Below are 16,351 nucleotides of genomic sequence, written 5' to 3'. Positions count from 1 at the left end.
ATTTAACCAATCAGAACAAACCATGTCACGCGTGACTGCTTCTGCCATGTTTTTACTGGGTTGCCTATGGGCAAACCCAGTCGAGGTCTGCGTTTAGTTTGTTTGTTTTCTTTTTTTTCTTTTTTTTCTTTTTATTTATTTATTTTTTTTCCGTGTCGGTAAAAGTCTTGCCTGTCACTCCCCTGGTAAGTGGTGTCTTTGTGGATAGAGCCTTCTGCGCGTATTTTCGTAGGATCGAGAGGGTAGTGGAACTGCGTAGATTTCTCTGGTGGACACAGTAGAATCATTAACTTAGCCTGCAATGGCGTCGAAAGTCATGCAACGCGAATGGCGTTTTAGTGGATCCTTAAACAAAATATACCCTTATGGAGCTCAATAATGGAAAGTCAGTTGGATAAACTAGGCATGAATCTCAAAAGCGACGAGTACTGGACTTCGACAACAATCTATCGCCCGTCGAGACGAAATCAAAGTGAGCAGTATTTACCTGAAGTACAAGGTAATTTGACACAATTGAGTTTGTTGTCTTCACGCACGCAATGAAATAGGAAGAGGTTTTCGCCTCTAAGAGCAAATATGTTGTTTGTTTCAATAAAACTTTCGCTGGAAAAGGATTCTGTGGTATTTTCTGCCTTTGTGAATTATAATATCATGTTGTGTATTGAATTTTCGAGCTTAAGGTTGAAATGTGATATGCGAGAAGTTTTTTAGTTTTGCTCTGTAAGCGGGAAGGGTTCACAGGCCTGTTGAAAGCGTGCTCGAGTTTCAACAAAATGAGCCCCAAAATCAGTGAAAACTTGTGACGCAGATGAATAATAAAGTAGCTGCTATTTCCAAAATGATGGAATTACCTGGTGATAATAACGTTGTACGCGTCTTGGAGAGTAAATTTTGACTTTGCATAAACAAGAGTTGGGCGATTGTGATCTTTGTTTTGACTTCGCTCATTTCATTGTCAAACTTTATAACACTTGACAGAAAAAGAAACTTTTTAAAAACCCGGTATCTTGCCATCATTTGACACAGATGCTTCACTGTTTGACGAGTAAACATGCCGCGGTAACGTAATCACGGCGCCCGCTGAATTCCGGCCATGTCACTTTTCGATTTTGCAATTTACTTGAACATAGCAAAAATCTCCCAAAATGTTTGTCGCTGATCGTAACTTTTATATTCTATATTCACGGTTCAAAATTAATGTTGTTTTCATGTCGTAAATATTTCATTCTCGATCGACCGTCCCGGAAACTTCCTTCTGCTCTTTCTGAAAACTTTGTATCAATAGTTATTTGCTTTTTCATCAATATTTGTTTTGCATAAAGCAAGCTAACAAAATCTGTACCTTGCTGAGTTCGCATTTGTTAGCGTTGATAGTATTTTCAGTCAGATGCTTCTGTTTTTCGTGACGGGTTCATTGTTGTGGTCTCCCATCCTAACACTAACCCCGCTCAACAGGGCTTGACGTCAGTGAAGTCTGTCAGATGCTCAGAGGGCACACTTGTGGTGCAAGGAAGTTGTAAGGGAACTTGAAAATTATCAACATGTCAGCCCAGAAGCCAATGTTTCTCGCTTCTCTTTTATTTGTTATTCTTCAGAGACTGGAATGCTGCATTTCAATACCACACAATTCAGTGCCTTCTGATTTTCTGTAGCACGTACCACAGGCAAACCAGTGTATGCTTCACGGAAGCATCTCGTTTCAAGGACATGACAACTGATTTTCGCGAGGGAACGGGTATTCTAAAAATAGACTCATTTGTGACTGTGCTAGGGAGCCCACCCATGCCATAAGGCAACATTCTTACGTAATTCACTCTGGAGAAGAATTAAGTTGTGAGTGTACAGGAAACGTGTCTCGTTGTGCGTTTTCGACAGTCCCGCATTGTGTCCATTTCTCCTTAAGTGATGAACAGCAGTCCTTCGGAAAGCTCAAACAATGAGAAAAGCGATAGTGATCAAAACTCTCGAGATAAAAATTTGTGTCAAAGTTTACTTTTGCAAGAACTACGTGATGAAAAAGATCGAGGGACCAGTTGCGTAGAAATTTAGAGCTAAGGTAAGATTTTCAGCGAGGCGCTGAATTTATGGCCGTGGCACATTTCTTAGCGTTATCAAACGCCTGTCGTTACTTGGGACTAAGACCGACCAGGCGCGGGTTGCTCGAAGCATGATTAGCACTAACCAGCGTTATTTAAATACTATGGAAGGTTTTGATACCTTTTAACCAACGCTTACCGCTAACTTAACCAGGCTTCGGGCAACCGGCCCCAGGTCGATAGGGAGGTAGTTGTGTAAGGTAAAAAAAAAACAACACAAAAAACAGCAGTATACTAGCAACCTTTGTGGCATGATTATGGTGCTGAAGCAAGGGTTCCTCTCCACTAACTGAAACCAAAATCTCTAGTAAAGCGGGTAAGTGGGGGAAAATATTGTATTACCCTTAAATTGGTGCCTTTCAATCTTTTCCTGCAGGACACAACGAGAGCTAGAAGCCGTTCGCCAGGAACTTGGTGAATTGTAACAAGAAGCCGCACCGTGATTTATCCAGTTACACTGTGAATTGGTTTCGGCGTTACGAATAAGCTAAGCTAAACAACTAACATAAAGTATTGCAAAGATGGCCATTGTATAAGTAAAAGGTGCATTAATTTTAGTTACGACAGTTTACTATGAGATTATCACTAACCGTAAGGGAGCTTTGATTTATGTCGTAAGTTTCAAACCTTTTGAATTAATCGGAAAATTACCAGAATCATCCCTGTTATCAATATATGTGTTTTCCGATGTTCACTCGGGGATGCTGGGAAAAATCCGAGTGCTCCCGACCGTCGTCGTCGTCGAACCGATGGCCTCGAAAGCAAAGAGGGCACCCACATTTTTTATTTCTTATATCGTTATTACTCATTCAAAATATTTCCCTTGTTTTAATCGGCTAAGCACCAGCCAACTGACACAAGGCTAACTTCTACATTGGATATTAATCGTCCAATAATGTAGAGTATTTAACGGACAGGTACAAAAATGTTTTTAGGCCTTATCATATTTTTTACGTCGACCCAAGGTGAGCGATCCGAGTCCATCCCGTCCGACTTTTATACCTGCCTGTATTTAAACAATAACGAATGACGTCACGTCTTATTTTTTTGTTATGAATTTTTCAATTTGAAACAGTTAAAAGGGGCATTGTCATGCTAAATTTGCTGTTTTTACGTCAAAATGGGTAAAAATCTAAATTAGTACTTAATTCACATGTAAACCATTCCTGACAACCCACTGACAAGAAATGAAATATATTTATGACATTTATGGCACAAAGAGCTATTCGTATTTAATTTTTGGTGTCTTCTGAAGACAAAGTCTCCAAACTTGAAAAAATTGGGTACTTTTTTCAAGTTTCAATCCATTTCCATCTTCTCCATCCGTGGCTGCTAACAACAAAGAATAGATTCAGTGCACTTCAATGGTTATTGGCAACAAAACTACAGCACTATTTTTTTGGTTTTCATTGGTGCAAGGACGTCTTTAAGTGTTTTGAAGTTTGACTAAAGCAGCGTGACACTGCCCCTTTGAAAATGCAATCGAAGACTTCGTATTTTTTTGGAGCTCTGAAAATATTGTAAATAAGGAAAGTAAACTTCATTATTTGTTACTGTTACATATCGTATTTCGTGTTATTTTAAGAATTATGCAAGTCTCAGAGAGTTATCCGCCTTGGCCTTTAGCCTCGTTCGAAAGCTTTCTCTTCGATCTGTATACTGCTTCATAGGTTTCTCAGCCAATTTATACAATAATTAGTAAATATTCCGAGGATAATGTTGTTATAATCCTTTGGTGATGGGATATAATAAAAGTGTGCCAATTATCTTAAACCTGAGAGCGTATTTTTGAAAAAAATGATGTATTATCGCCTTAAATCATTTCTTGTGGGAAAAAGAATATACTTAGTGATTCACGATATGGTTTCCGTGAAAAGCGTTCCACTGAGCATGCTATTCTAGATATAATCAAACTGAAATAAGCGAAATGTTTCACCCTTGCTCACCATAGAATCTCCAGTAGTTCAGTGGTTAGAGCATCCGACTGAATGACGGAAGGTCGTAAATTCGAATCCCATCTGGGGCTCGGATTTTTCCGAGTTCCCAGTGGGTTCAGTTGTAGAACCTTTCATTTAATATGCGTAAATTGAAAATAACATGGACAATAGGATGAATTCATGTGGCATATTTATTGATTTACAGAAAGCCTTTGACACTGTAGATCATTTAATATTATTGCAAAAATTGGATCACTATGGTTTACGCGGGGTAACAAATGAATGGTTTGCTTCTCATCTGCAACCAACAACGCAAATTGGTAATTATCAGAAGTAATATTATCAGAAGTTCCACAGGGATCGGTGCTAGGATCGTTGCTTTTCCTCATCTACATGATAATTTGGTATATCTAACAGTTCTGGTCAGCTTAAATTTCATTTGTTGGCAGAGGATACTAACCTTTTTTATGCTGATAAAAACCTTAAGGCACTGGAGAATTAAAGTTAATGCAGAACTCAGTAAGATCCATGACTGGTTTATTGCTAACAAGTTATCATTAAATATAAAAAAATCTAACTTTGCTATTTTTCGACCAAGACAAAAGATGCTGAACTATCAAGTAAACTTAAAGGTGTTTGACCATCATATTAATAGCTATATCTCTTTGGAACGTGGCATTTTTGTTCACGTTGCCGTTGTCCTAGGGAACTAGAAAAACCGAGGATCCCTAATTTACAACACGGACCGAGAAAACGAGGTTAGTAAGACAGTTATAGAGCGTTTTCACATGACGTCACAGCAGCCATGTTGGTGTTCCAAACAAAGAAACGGTGGCCATGTTGGTTGTTCCAAACTAATCCTCTGGGAATTTAACTCTATTTTTTGCAAGTAGTTTTTTTTTTGTTTCATTAAATTAGCATCCATTCTAGTCGCGTGAGTGAAAACGCTCTATTATATGATCTCTGCGGTAATCAGGCGTGCGGAAAAGGAAACTAGTTGAAGTCAAGCGGAACTTTCAACTGGCACAAACGATTGCTGGTTTGCATGTAATGTCATGGTGGCCATGTTGGATAGCAAAAACAATAACCTGTCTCTCCGCTGGGAACTAAACTTTATTATTATGCAAATTCTGCGAAAGGAAATTGTGTTGTATTGCCATCCAACATGGCCGCCCTGCATGTCACGTGTGTAAAAAAAGGTAAAGTCACTGATTACGAGCCAATAGGGAACTTACGAAACGGGGACGACGACGGCTACGAGGACTTCATTTAAAAATACAAGTTCGCGTTATTCATATCACTACGAAACCATTTCATGTCGTTTCGCGTTAAAAATGTGTAGTAACTGTCGAGGAATTAAACTAGTATGACTCGGTTGGAAGCGTAGAGAGAGAACTGAAAATTCATCGTCATGTGCTAACGTCCTCCACAGAACCTTGAATTTGGTCATTTCACGTCGTCATTTAGGAGATGACGGCAAACAAATGTATCAAAATGTAAAACGCAAGTGCAGAGCCTGCAGAGCCATTGTTTTTGTTCACTAAACCTATTGTTTTGTAGCGTCGTCGTTGCCGTCGGCGTCGTGGTTTCGTAAGCTCCCTAATGTCCCATCAGGCAGGCGCTTATCTACGGTTTCCTTAGCATGAAGCGACTAGGAGTATTTATACTCCCCCCTGGATGGGATGCTAGTCCATCGCAGGGCTACCCCCAGCATTACGCCGGTACCCATTTATACACCTGGGTGGAGAGAGGCACCGTGAGAGTAATGTTGGATAGCAAGAACAATAACCTGTCTCTCCGTCTCGCCGTGGGAACTGAAGATGTTAAAGTCACGGCAATGAACATGTGCAAGTACAAGGAAGGGTTACGTTTTTGCAAACGTTGGCCATTTAGCACTTATATTCTTATACGGTCCGCTAAATTGGCCAATCATAGAGCGTATACCATCTGAAAGATATGATAAATATTTAGAACAGCTTCTCTCACCAAGTGATGTCACCCAAACCAATCAATGAACACGGCTTTGATTACGTCTCTTTTGCCTAAATTATTTTTGAATTGACGCGGTAAATAGTTGTTCGTGCCAAACAAACTACAGTGCAAAAATGGATAAAAATTAATTAAATTAAATTATTATCTTTGGAAAGAACTAAGCTCTGATAGAGGCTCATGCTTGCTTCTCCAATATAGACCAGTGTTAACGTGCTCTGCATGCACTTTGGTTTTTAACTTTATACATTCCCTTCCTGTTCTCTGCGAAATTCAAACAGTCAACTCTCTCGTTCAGAATGGAAATGAACTGTTTTTGACAACGTTCTTCAAATTCATTTCCTGAATGGTTCGGCTAAAGTCGAAAACTGGAATTATGACGAAAAAGTTTGAAGCAAGTGAATTTGCTTGTTAATGACTATGGCCTTCGTCGATCGCAAGATTCTTTCAAAGGAACTCCGAACACTGACGAGTTGGGACATGGATGCCTCATATCTGTTCTGAGTGTATAACTAGTCATAACTTGATTTTCTCGCTCAAGACTAAGAACTGAACTCAGTTCTAAAATTTATATTTAAATTTTACTTTTTAGGTTAGGTTGCAATCTAGGGAGTTTTCAATAGACCATTGTACAATAATGATAACTTAATCATCGAAAAGATCATATTCCTGCTCTGGGAGCATACCTTTATGCAATCTAAGCATGACGTGGTCCTTGCCATCTGTTGACGGAGCACTAAAGTGGTTTAAAATCACATGTTAAATCAAACACTCGACTGATGAACACGTTGTGATAACGTTGAAATATTTCTGTTAAACACTGTGATTGTTTTTTGGGTCACACGTAATGAAACTTGTAGAGCCAAAACGTTCTGAAACGAGACGCGTAAAAATGGCGTTTACGTGTGATGCCTTTTCTGACAGCAAAGTAGATTTAGGGAAAACGAATGTGGTTATCTGGCCTAGAACGCTCACAGTTAGAGAAGGAATCAGTAAGAAGAAAGAGCCTTAACCAAATTCAAGAAAGAAATTTAGTAAAAAGAAGGTGTAAATAGGGTCCTGAAAGGGTAATTAACCTAATGGGATTTTGCCCCTGGGATTTTGCCCCTGGGATTGGGAAGTAAAAAGGTCCTTAATGGGAATGGGATCAGCATTATCAGGGGTTGTCAGGTATTATGTCTTCTCAAAATTCCGGATAGCAAATCATATTTCTTGTAAGTTTTGGATTTCACGGTCCGCCATTATTCACATTCAAAACTGACCGATTGGACTTCAGAGGGATGGATCCAGAGTGACGTCAAAGTTAATATAGTCTTGAAATCCAAAGAAAAATAAGAATTGATTTTTTGGTAACAGGGGCACTTTCATGACAATTGAAATCTCTTTCTGATTGAGAGGATTCTTTTTTCAAGTTCTCCAAGGCGATAACGAATATGTGAAATGACGTGGTTATGCTAGGTAAAGACGCTTGTGAGAGGCGTCGCATAAACAGCACCAATAGCATTTTTCAAAGATTGGATTTGGCACACGAAATGACAAAGATACTTACTCATTATAACAGCTGTGTCGTGTGGTAACCACTGTGACGCGCGTCAAATATCCAGAAACCAAAGCCTACGGTGACCAATGGAATACTGAGAAAATTAGTTCATTATAATCTACCGGTACCCATTTTGCGCATTTGCTTTAAACACAAATTAATTCAATGCGACTCTGTTAAAGAATCAAAATAATTACTCTGACTAATCGGAATAGTTGGAAAGAGAGAGAAGAACTGATTAGCATTCGAGTCAATTGTACATGCAATCTTGGACAGAATAAAATAGAACAGAAATACCCCCTTTCGACTAAATTAAGGATGAAACCGCGTGAAGGCAACAAGGCGCCATTTTCCCATCACTGACTTTGGGGGGAGGGTGGTCTCAATTTTCCATTTAATTTGTTGTCTTTGGTTTTCATTGGTTGAAAAAGTGGTTCAAGGCTTTTAAGCATCATAGTTAGCATAACACCGAAAAACAAAAGGCAATCACAAAGTGACTTTTGCCATTTAACTTACTATCTTAATAACTCGCTATACGATTAACCAAGAGAAAATGAGGGGACAGAGAGGGAGGCTCAAGGCGTTGGACGGGATATGTTATGTCCACGAAAGTTATTTTTAGACGAGCGGAAGTCTTTGTTCTAGCGGAAGTCTGTCTTCTGAGACGTCCGCATGCAGTCTTGCCTCGCTCTCAGGTTCTTAGTGAAAAGAGAAAATGATGGCGCACGTGGAAGGCTGATAAATATATATTTTCTTTCAAACATCGGACCGAGGTTGGCCTGCATGCGGACGTCTCGGAAGACTTCCGCTCGTCTAAAAATAACTTTCGTGGACATGACATATCCCAAGGGCTGGACCGGGAGCCTCCTTCTCTGTCCCCTGATTTTCTCTTGGATTAACTTGATGGCTTTATACCCCTTATTCCAAAATGGCCGCCATTTTAGTATTCTTTTGTTTCCATGCAAATTGGCCCTTATGGCCTCGCTTTCAAACGTAAAATTCAAAAGAATATTTAACCTTGAACGAGGCCATAAGGGCCAATTTGCATGGAAAGTAAAGAATACTAAAATGGCGGCCAAATGGAATAAGGTGTAGACCCTGGTTTTACCACGGAACACGATGCAACCGCTCCGTGGCCATTGTGTTTTGTGTAAAAAAAGCATCAGTAGTCAAACTCGTCCCCAGGGGTCCCTTTTGTCATCCCCGTCGCTGACCAAAAGGATCGCGGCCTCTGGGAACGAGATTGATCAGTAGTCTGAGAAATTTGTGCATGCGCAAATCAAATGCTTAAAATACAGGATAAAAATCGGATCGGAACGGGTAGTGGTACCTCTGGACGCATTTCCAAAGCGCCGTACCATGTTCATGCACCTCGAGATCTCGACACGCGGATCTCTTATACCGGAGCTAGCTTTCAGACAGATAGGGAGAGAAAACGTTGGCCCTTGGACATTATGTCGGGCCCAATGAAATCGCAGAGATAAAGTTTCCAGGGGTGACGTTAAAGGATGTTTTCTTTCCGAGGGAGCAACAAAAAACGACAGTTAAACTGTCACAAAATGCACACTGGATTCTGATAAACAGATTTATTCCTTAGCCGCACAATAGTTTTGCTTAAAGGATAACGGAACTCCAAATGAATCTGCAAACAACTTGCAAACTTATATGAGTCCTAATATAGGAAATATACTGCAAAGGTTGGTCAAGACAACGTGAACATAGGCGTTGTTACAATATTTCGGCTGGCCAACACCAGCCTTCTTCAGGTTTATTGAATGGATAAATGCTTGTTACAAGATCTTTATATTTACCGGAAATGACATAAAAAGGCTACGTGATGTGTAAAATTATTAAAAACGGAAATGCATAAAAAATAGGAAAGAGAATAATACATGATAACAAGATAAAAGAAACAAAAGAAAATTAAAAGGTAGCTAAACTAAATTACATTTCATCTCTTCTGTTAAGGCCTGCGGGCTCCAGTGTTTTTCCTCTGTGTATGAGGAATGCGTCACGAGCCTTTCTGATGGAGTCACGGCTAGTGTGCAGTCGTTCGAGCGGTATAAGGATCATGTGATCCTCCGCGTGACCACTGGTCAGGAAGTGTCGTGAAACCGCAGTGGGCGTATAACTACAAAAGGGGTTTATAATAGGTCGGCTATGTTCATTAAAGCGGTCTTAGGGTTTAGGTCTAATATAGTATTGTTGTAAATTTTACAGATGAAGAGCCACCTTTCAGTGGAAACACTGTAATAAAGCGATTATTATTATCATTATTATTATTATTATTATTATTATTTTATTATTATTATTATTAGTATTGTTATTATTATTATTATTATTATTATTATTATTATTATTATATCCTATTACGTCATGCAGTCCGGAATGTTCTTTCCCCAAATAACTACACGTATAACCAAATTGTAGTACATTCTTTCAGACATTAATTAAGAAAATTACAAGACCTAAAAGCTTCTGCGTAATGAAACATGAGTTCACAGGAGAACTTTCCAGAATATTCTAGGGCATTACAGACTCTTTACAGAACACAGGAGCTAACATCGAGCCCATTTTTTTCTTTTTAACGAAATGACCCTGGCAACTCTCCAATTGGTATGGAATAAGAGAAACTAGGAAATGGAACTCGTAAATTCCAACTGGAAAAGCTTTTTTAAAAGTTTGTGTTTTTGCGCAAATTCTTGGAAACACGTTCGGACAATATGGGAACCAGTGACGCATAATAAAGATCTTATTTACAGCGAAAACTAACCCAAGACCTTAACCCAAGACCTAAAAGCTTCTGCATAATTAAGCATGAGTTCACAGGAGAACTTTTCAGAATATTCTAGGGAACTGAAAGATTCTTTACAGAACACAGGAGCTGACGTTGGTCCCATTTTGTTTTTACGAAATGACCCTGGCAACTCTCGAACTGGTATGAAACAAGAGAAATGAGGAATTGGAACTCGTAAATTTCCAACTGGAAAAGCCTTTTCCAAGTTTGTGTCTTTCCGCAAATTCCTGGAAACGCGTTCGGACAATGTGACGCATACAGCTAAGATTGGGTTATGCTTACGACGCATGCGCAAGCGACGTATGCATGATCATTTGAGTTATGGCATTGACAACAAACCAGCTCTGAACCTTCTTTAAGCATAACTGATGTTCTTAATTAATACACGATGAGCAAAATAAAACTGATTTACACATTTGGCTCGTAGATTGTTGTCCAGACCCAATTTTCGAGTTGTTTTGTATCGCAATACAGCTTAAATCAAGCCCATTTAAGTACTCCTTCAATCGAGAAAGATCTTAGAAGGCATTCTTGTCCGGATGTTGGCGTAATAAAACGGCCAACAAACCGAACGAGGAGGCCACTACTTCCATTTCCGAGCAAGCTTTGCCTGGCTTATGAGCGGTGTAAGACGCACCAGTGACGTCACTTACTAATTGGCTAAACTGAGCCGTCGGCAAGGCGCAACGATTTCATACCTGATTGGGCAAATTCTTCAGGATACGTTGAAACTACCACACTTTGCTTGAAATAACGCATGGGGCGCATGGAACAAATATGGTGGCTCACTACGTACCATTTTTTTTTTTTCTTCGGAAACCTCAGCACTGATAACGCGAGTGAAGGGACTAAAGCCCTTCCTCGGCGCCATCTTCAACGGTGAACTGAACGGTGAACTGTTTGTCAACTCGCGAGGACGAGGCAAGTCACGGGGTGAAATATAAAACTTTTTTACCGCAACGCGAAACCATGCTAAAATAACATTTCCCAGATGCCGAAGATACGAGGGATGGGAGATGACTAAACCGCAAGCGACAGATTATAACGCCTGCCGCAACCGCACCAGAAAAATCTCAGCAGGAGGAGATACTTACAGTAGAGGTCACTTGCGTCCCCTCATGATCATTTCCCAGAAAATTTCCACAATGCTGACGACATGAAAAGTAATCGATTGTCATACCATTAACTCTGTGCATTGTTAACCTTACCAATTAGATCCAGTGGGTGTGGAAATGTCATATAAACAAACAAGGCGCAATTAAAAGGGTGTTAGCTAAATTTTGGTGCCATGTTTGATCAAGTCTTCACTTAGAGACGTATCATAAGTTTGATAACAAGGTAAGGGCAGAGCTGTTAAGATCTTTACATAGTATATTTAAAACGAAACAGTTAAGATTGCCTCTGAATTAACAGTCGGTTCCGCTCAGTCCGATTCCATCCAGTGACGATTCCATTTTTGAAATTTGGCTGCGAGACTCTCTGATTGAACTTCCGTGATTCAGCGGCAAAGGTGGTTTTCCTCAGTCACTTGAAAAGTTTGAGTTTGTTTAACATATAAGAGAATCGAACGCGCGGTGATTTGTAGAGGGCGAACGCATAAGTTAATTTCGATAAATAAGGAAACAAGCTTCTTGTCGCAGTTACCGTCTACTTAATTGGCATGAATGTTCTGCAAGTTCCGCGGTCATCACTGCTGCATCTTGGTCTACCTCAATTACACACAACGTTTTTCACAAGTTTTGCCGATTTAGGAATGATAATTATTCTTTAAGAAAACTGAAATAGTGTACGTTAAATGACCAAATTTAACGTGTTGTTATTAGCATGAGGAAAAATCTAACGAAGAAAGTTAACTCCCTACACTATCGTCATCGTCTGCCGAAGTCCATTTCGAAGAAATTCAGTTCCACGAAGAACAAATTTGACGTTGCTCGAAAGAAACTTAATTTAAGCATCATTTTAATATCAATGTTAGGAAACTTTTTAAGAACGACGTTTGTCGCTTTTTCTGGGAAAAATTTTCAGTTCAGTGTGTAGTGTCAGTCATCCATAGATGAGTGAGATCCGTTTTTCTCAGAAGGCAGTTTGCGGCAACGAAAACGTCACTTTTAAACTACAACTGCGCCATCTTTAAGCATCTCGCGGTTATTGTCTCGTTCAGTTTGAATGGGATGGAAGTATTATAGTTTTTTCTTTTTGCTTCTTAAACCAATGATTTGATGACAAAAATTACGGGCAGAAACGTACTTATTAAAGACAACGTTTCGGTGTCCTCATGACACCATCATCAGGTCAAATATAATATTTTACAGATAACTCGAATATTAATGTTCAAGATTAAGTTGAAAGTCCCTAGAGGTTAGGTGAAAAGTTTTGCCTTTATCGAGTCACTTTGGATATTCAGACACGGTTTGTGCTCGCGAATAAGGAACATTTCATACACAAGACAATCAAATTTGCATGAGCATTTCTTAAGAATGCGCAACATGTCAGATGTTATTATTCTTGATTGATGTTGACTTTGGCTGTGATTGAATATCGAACCAGATCTTTTTTGCTCATCGATCCGTTGGTAGAGATGTCGAAAAGCGGGAAAAAACCCTCTTAAAGCTAAAATGAAAATTATCACCTCTGAAAAATTCAAAGCTTGATAACGATCCAGATCATAATTTCGCAAATCTACATTGGGGAATCTTTTGTATTTTAAGTAATCCCGACTTGCGCATGCACTTTTATGAAACTGCGAACTGGCTTCTATTCATAACACTCCTAATGATATGCGAAAATGAAATAACACGGAATACCAGCATGTTATTGGCTAGGCGTGCATAAAACACGTGCATGACACTACGGGAAAGCTATAAATACGCTTTGGTCGAGATGCACTTCCTTCTTGCTCAGTCATCCCCATCCCCCTACCGATCCACGTGGGTCGTACCTTTTCTGACTAGCCCTAAGCTGTTCCAGCTTGGCTTAGACCGCTGATTGATATTTCACCCCATTCCTTAATTCAATTGAGCATGAATGGGAGTGTTGTTGAATAGATTACTATCCAGTCTTCCCCAGAGTCCTCCATTGTGTAGTCACGTGGTCAGCAAACTGGTTTATAACAATCAATTCGCTATTTTCTCAAATCCCGTAATACATCTTGTTTACCCCCAAAAAACTTGCATAATCTTTCATCTCAGTTGCAATGAAATCGCAGAGATAAAAAGCTTCCAAGGGTGACGTTAACTTAAGTTACTAAAAGTTACCGACAATGCAAAACATTCAAATATATCAGTAATTTTAAAGCTTGGAGTGTCGACTGGATTTAGGACTAAGATGAAAAAAAATTTCCGGTCGATTTTTAATTACATAAAGTGGCTGCCACCGACATCCAACGTAAAAAATCGGCACGTTCTAATTACTTCCAAAAGGAACATGCCCAAATTTTGGAAGATGTTGTTTTCTCTCCGGCGAAGCATCATAAAACTAACCGTAACTGTCACAAACTGGACACTGGATTCCGGAAAACAGATTTCTTCTTTAACCGCACAACAGTTTTGCTTAATTTTGAAGGATAAGCGAACTCCAAATGAATCTGCAAACAGCTTTCCAACTTGCAAACAGCTTGCAAACAACTTGCCAACTTATATTAGGAGAAGGCGTAGCTCACAAGGAGCAGGCGTAGCTCAGTTGGTTAGTGCGCGGCTTTCTGAGCAAGAGGTCCCCGGTTCGATCCTCGGTGACTTCAACGTCTGTTTCGACTTTCCTCTGATCTGTGTAGCTATAGCTTCAAATACTCGGAAAACGGAGCACTGACAGAGGAAGGGGGGTATAGGGCGCATCGCCGGCTTCCATTGACACCAGCCTCGTAGCTGAAGCAATTACCGACGTTAACAAACGACGTTATGCAGTCCGGAATCTTCTTCCCCTAAATAACTAAACCAAATTGTGGTACATTCTTACAGACATCAGGAAAACTACAAGACGTAGAAGCTTCTGCATAATTAAGCATGAATTCGCAGGCGAACTTTCCAGAATATTCTAGGGCATTACAGCTTCTTTACAGAACACAGAAGCTGGTATCGGGTTCATTTTAGCCTGCGTAGCTTGGGGTTTTGTTGGCGCGAGATGCAAATTAACGAGCGGCGAAGCCTCTCCGAGAATGTGGAGGGGCGCTGTGAAATACCGATAGCTATTTTGTCTTTACGAAATGACCCTGGCAACTCTCCAACTGGTATGGAATGAGAGAAATGAGGAAATGGAACTCGAAAATTCCAATTGGAAAAGCCTTTTTACAAGTTTTTGTTTTTCCGCAAATTCCTGGAAACGCGTTCGGACAATATGGGAACCAGTGATGCACAATAAAGATCTTATTTACAGCTAAAACTAACCGCTGGGAATGGGTATGCTTATGACGCACGCGCAAGCGACGTACACCTTGATCATTTGCTCCTTTTGTTAAAAGTCTTAAAACATAGACAGTATATATGTAATTAATTGCAAGTTAATTCGTTTGTGAATGTTCCTTGTGCTTGTGGTTGCGTTATGACAACAAACGAGCTCTGAACCTTCTTTAATTAAGCATAATTGAGTCATAATTGATGTTAATTTTAATACATGATGAGCAAACTAAAACTGATTTAACACTGTGTCTCACACATTTGGCTCGTACTTTGTTGTCCAGACCCAATTTTCGAGTTGTTTTGTAGAAATCGTTTCCCAGAAAAATTTTCACAATTTCGACGAAATGAAAAGTAATCGGTTGTCATGCATTGTTAACCTCACCAATTAGATCCAGTGGGCTGGTATGTGTGGAAATGTCATGTAAACAAACAAGGCACAATTAGAAGACTGCTTAGCTAATTTTTGGTGCCGTATTTTATCAGGTCTTCACTTCGAGACGTATGGAAGTTTGATAAACAAGGCAAGGGCAGAACTGTTAGGATCTGTTGATAATATTTTTAAAGCTCAAACAGTTAAGATTGCCTCTGAATTAACAGTCGATTCCACCAGTTTTAAACTTTAACTTCGGGACTTACAATTGAAAGTGAACTTCCGTGATTCAGCGGCAAAAGTCTCTTGAAAAGTTTCAGTTTGTTAAACATATAGGAGAAGTTGCAGCAATTTGAACAGGGGGACCGCATAAGTTAATTAATGGCCATAAATAAGGAAACAAGCTTCTTATCGGAGTTACCGTCGAATTAATTAATTGAGATGAATGTTCTTCAAGTTCCTCGGTCATCACTGCTGCATCTTGGTCTCTCTTAATTAGCTTCACAACGGCAGGGCCGTAGCCAGAAAAAAACTATGACTGAGGCAATGTCCATGGTTAAACTCTTTTCGTACGTATTTATGATGAGTATATTTTAAAGGCAATACTGGAATCACGCTTTATTGAAATCACGCAAAAATGACTGAGGCAAGTGCCTCGGTTTGCCTCATACTGGCTACGGCCCTGAACGGTGTTACTTACTTTATTTTATTCCCATTCTATGAGTTCTATACGTATCTAAGAAAAAGCGAATCACTTGATTTAAATTGCAGTTTGGGTGTTACTCAGCTGGATGTAATATTCCTTGTCCATATTCAAAATGGCTGAACTAGCCATAGCGCAACGACGACAGCAGAAACTCTCTACAAAGATCGCTTTCATTTCGCCAATTTAGCGGTGATAATTCTTCTTTACGAAAACTTAAATAGTGAACGTTAGATGACCAAATTTAACGTGTTGTTATTAGCATAGGGAAAGATCTAACGAAGAAAATACATTCCCAACGCTATCGTCAGCAGAAGTCCCGCGTTGCGATGAAATACGGTATCAGGAAGAACAAATTACTAGAAAGAACCTTATCATTTTCAAGTGTTAGGGAAACAGTGATTTCTGTCGCTTTTTCTGGGACAAAGTATTGGAAACAAGAGAAACTTTTTCCGGCTTTACACTAGACGGATAACATGAGAGACGCATAATTCGTCTGGACGGATCACAGGCTCCCCAAGCTGAAAA

At 39.6% G+C, this 16,351-nt stretch overlaps 2 protein-coding genes across 2 annotated transcripts in view; both read left to right on the top strand.

Annotated features, from left to right (window-relative positions):
• The window catches only part of LOC137992157 (uncharacterized), a 150,169-nt gene extending 145,365 nt beyond the window's left edge, over nt 1-4,804 (top strand). The window contains exon 21 of the mRNA XM_068837297.1: nt 2,473-4,804. Within this exon, the coding sequence (XP_068693398.1) occupies nt 2,473-2,521 (49 nt within the window). The 3' untranslated portion in view covers nt 2,522-4,804. The remainder of the gene's footprint in view (nt 1-2,472) is intronic.
• LOC137986522 (uncharacterized) overlaps nt 1-16,351 on the top strand; it is a 135,108-nt gene that overhangs the window by 109,151 nt on the left and 9,606 nt on the right. The window lies entirely within an intron of this gene.

Source organism: Montipora foliosa, chromosome 2 (assembly GCF_036669935.1).
Source record: "Montipora foliosa isolate CH-2021 chromosome 2, ASM3666993v2, whole genome shotgun sequence".
Classification (NCBI taxonomy): domain Eukaryota; kingdom Metazoa; phylum Cnidaria; class Anthozoa; order Scleractinia; family Acroporidae; genus Montipora; species Montipora foliosa.
This window is presented reverse-complemented; position numbering and strand designations above follow the sequence as displayed.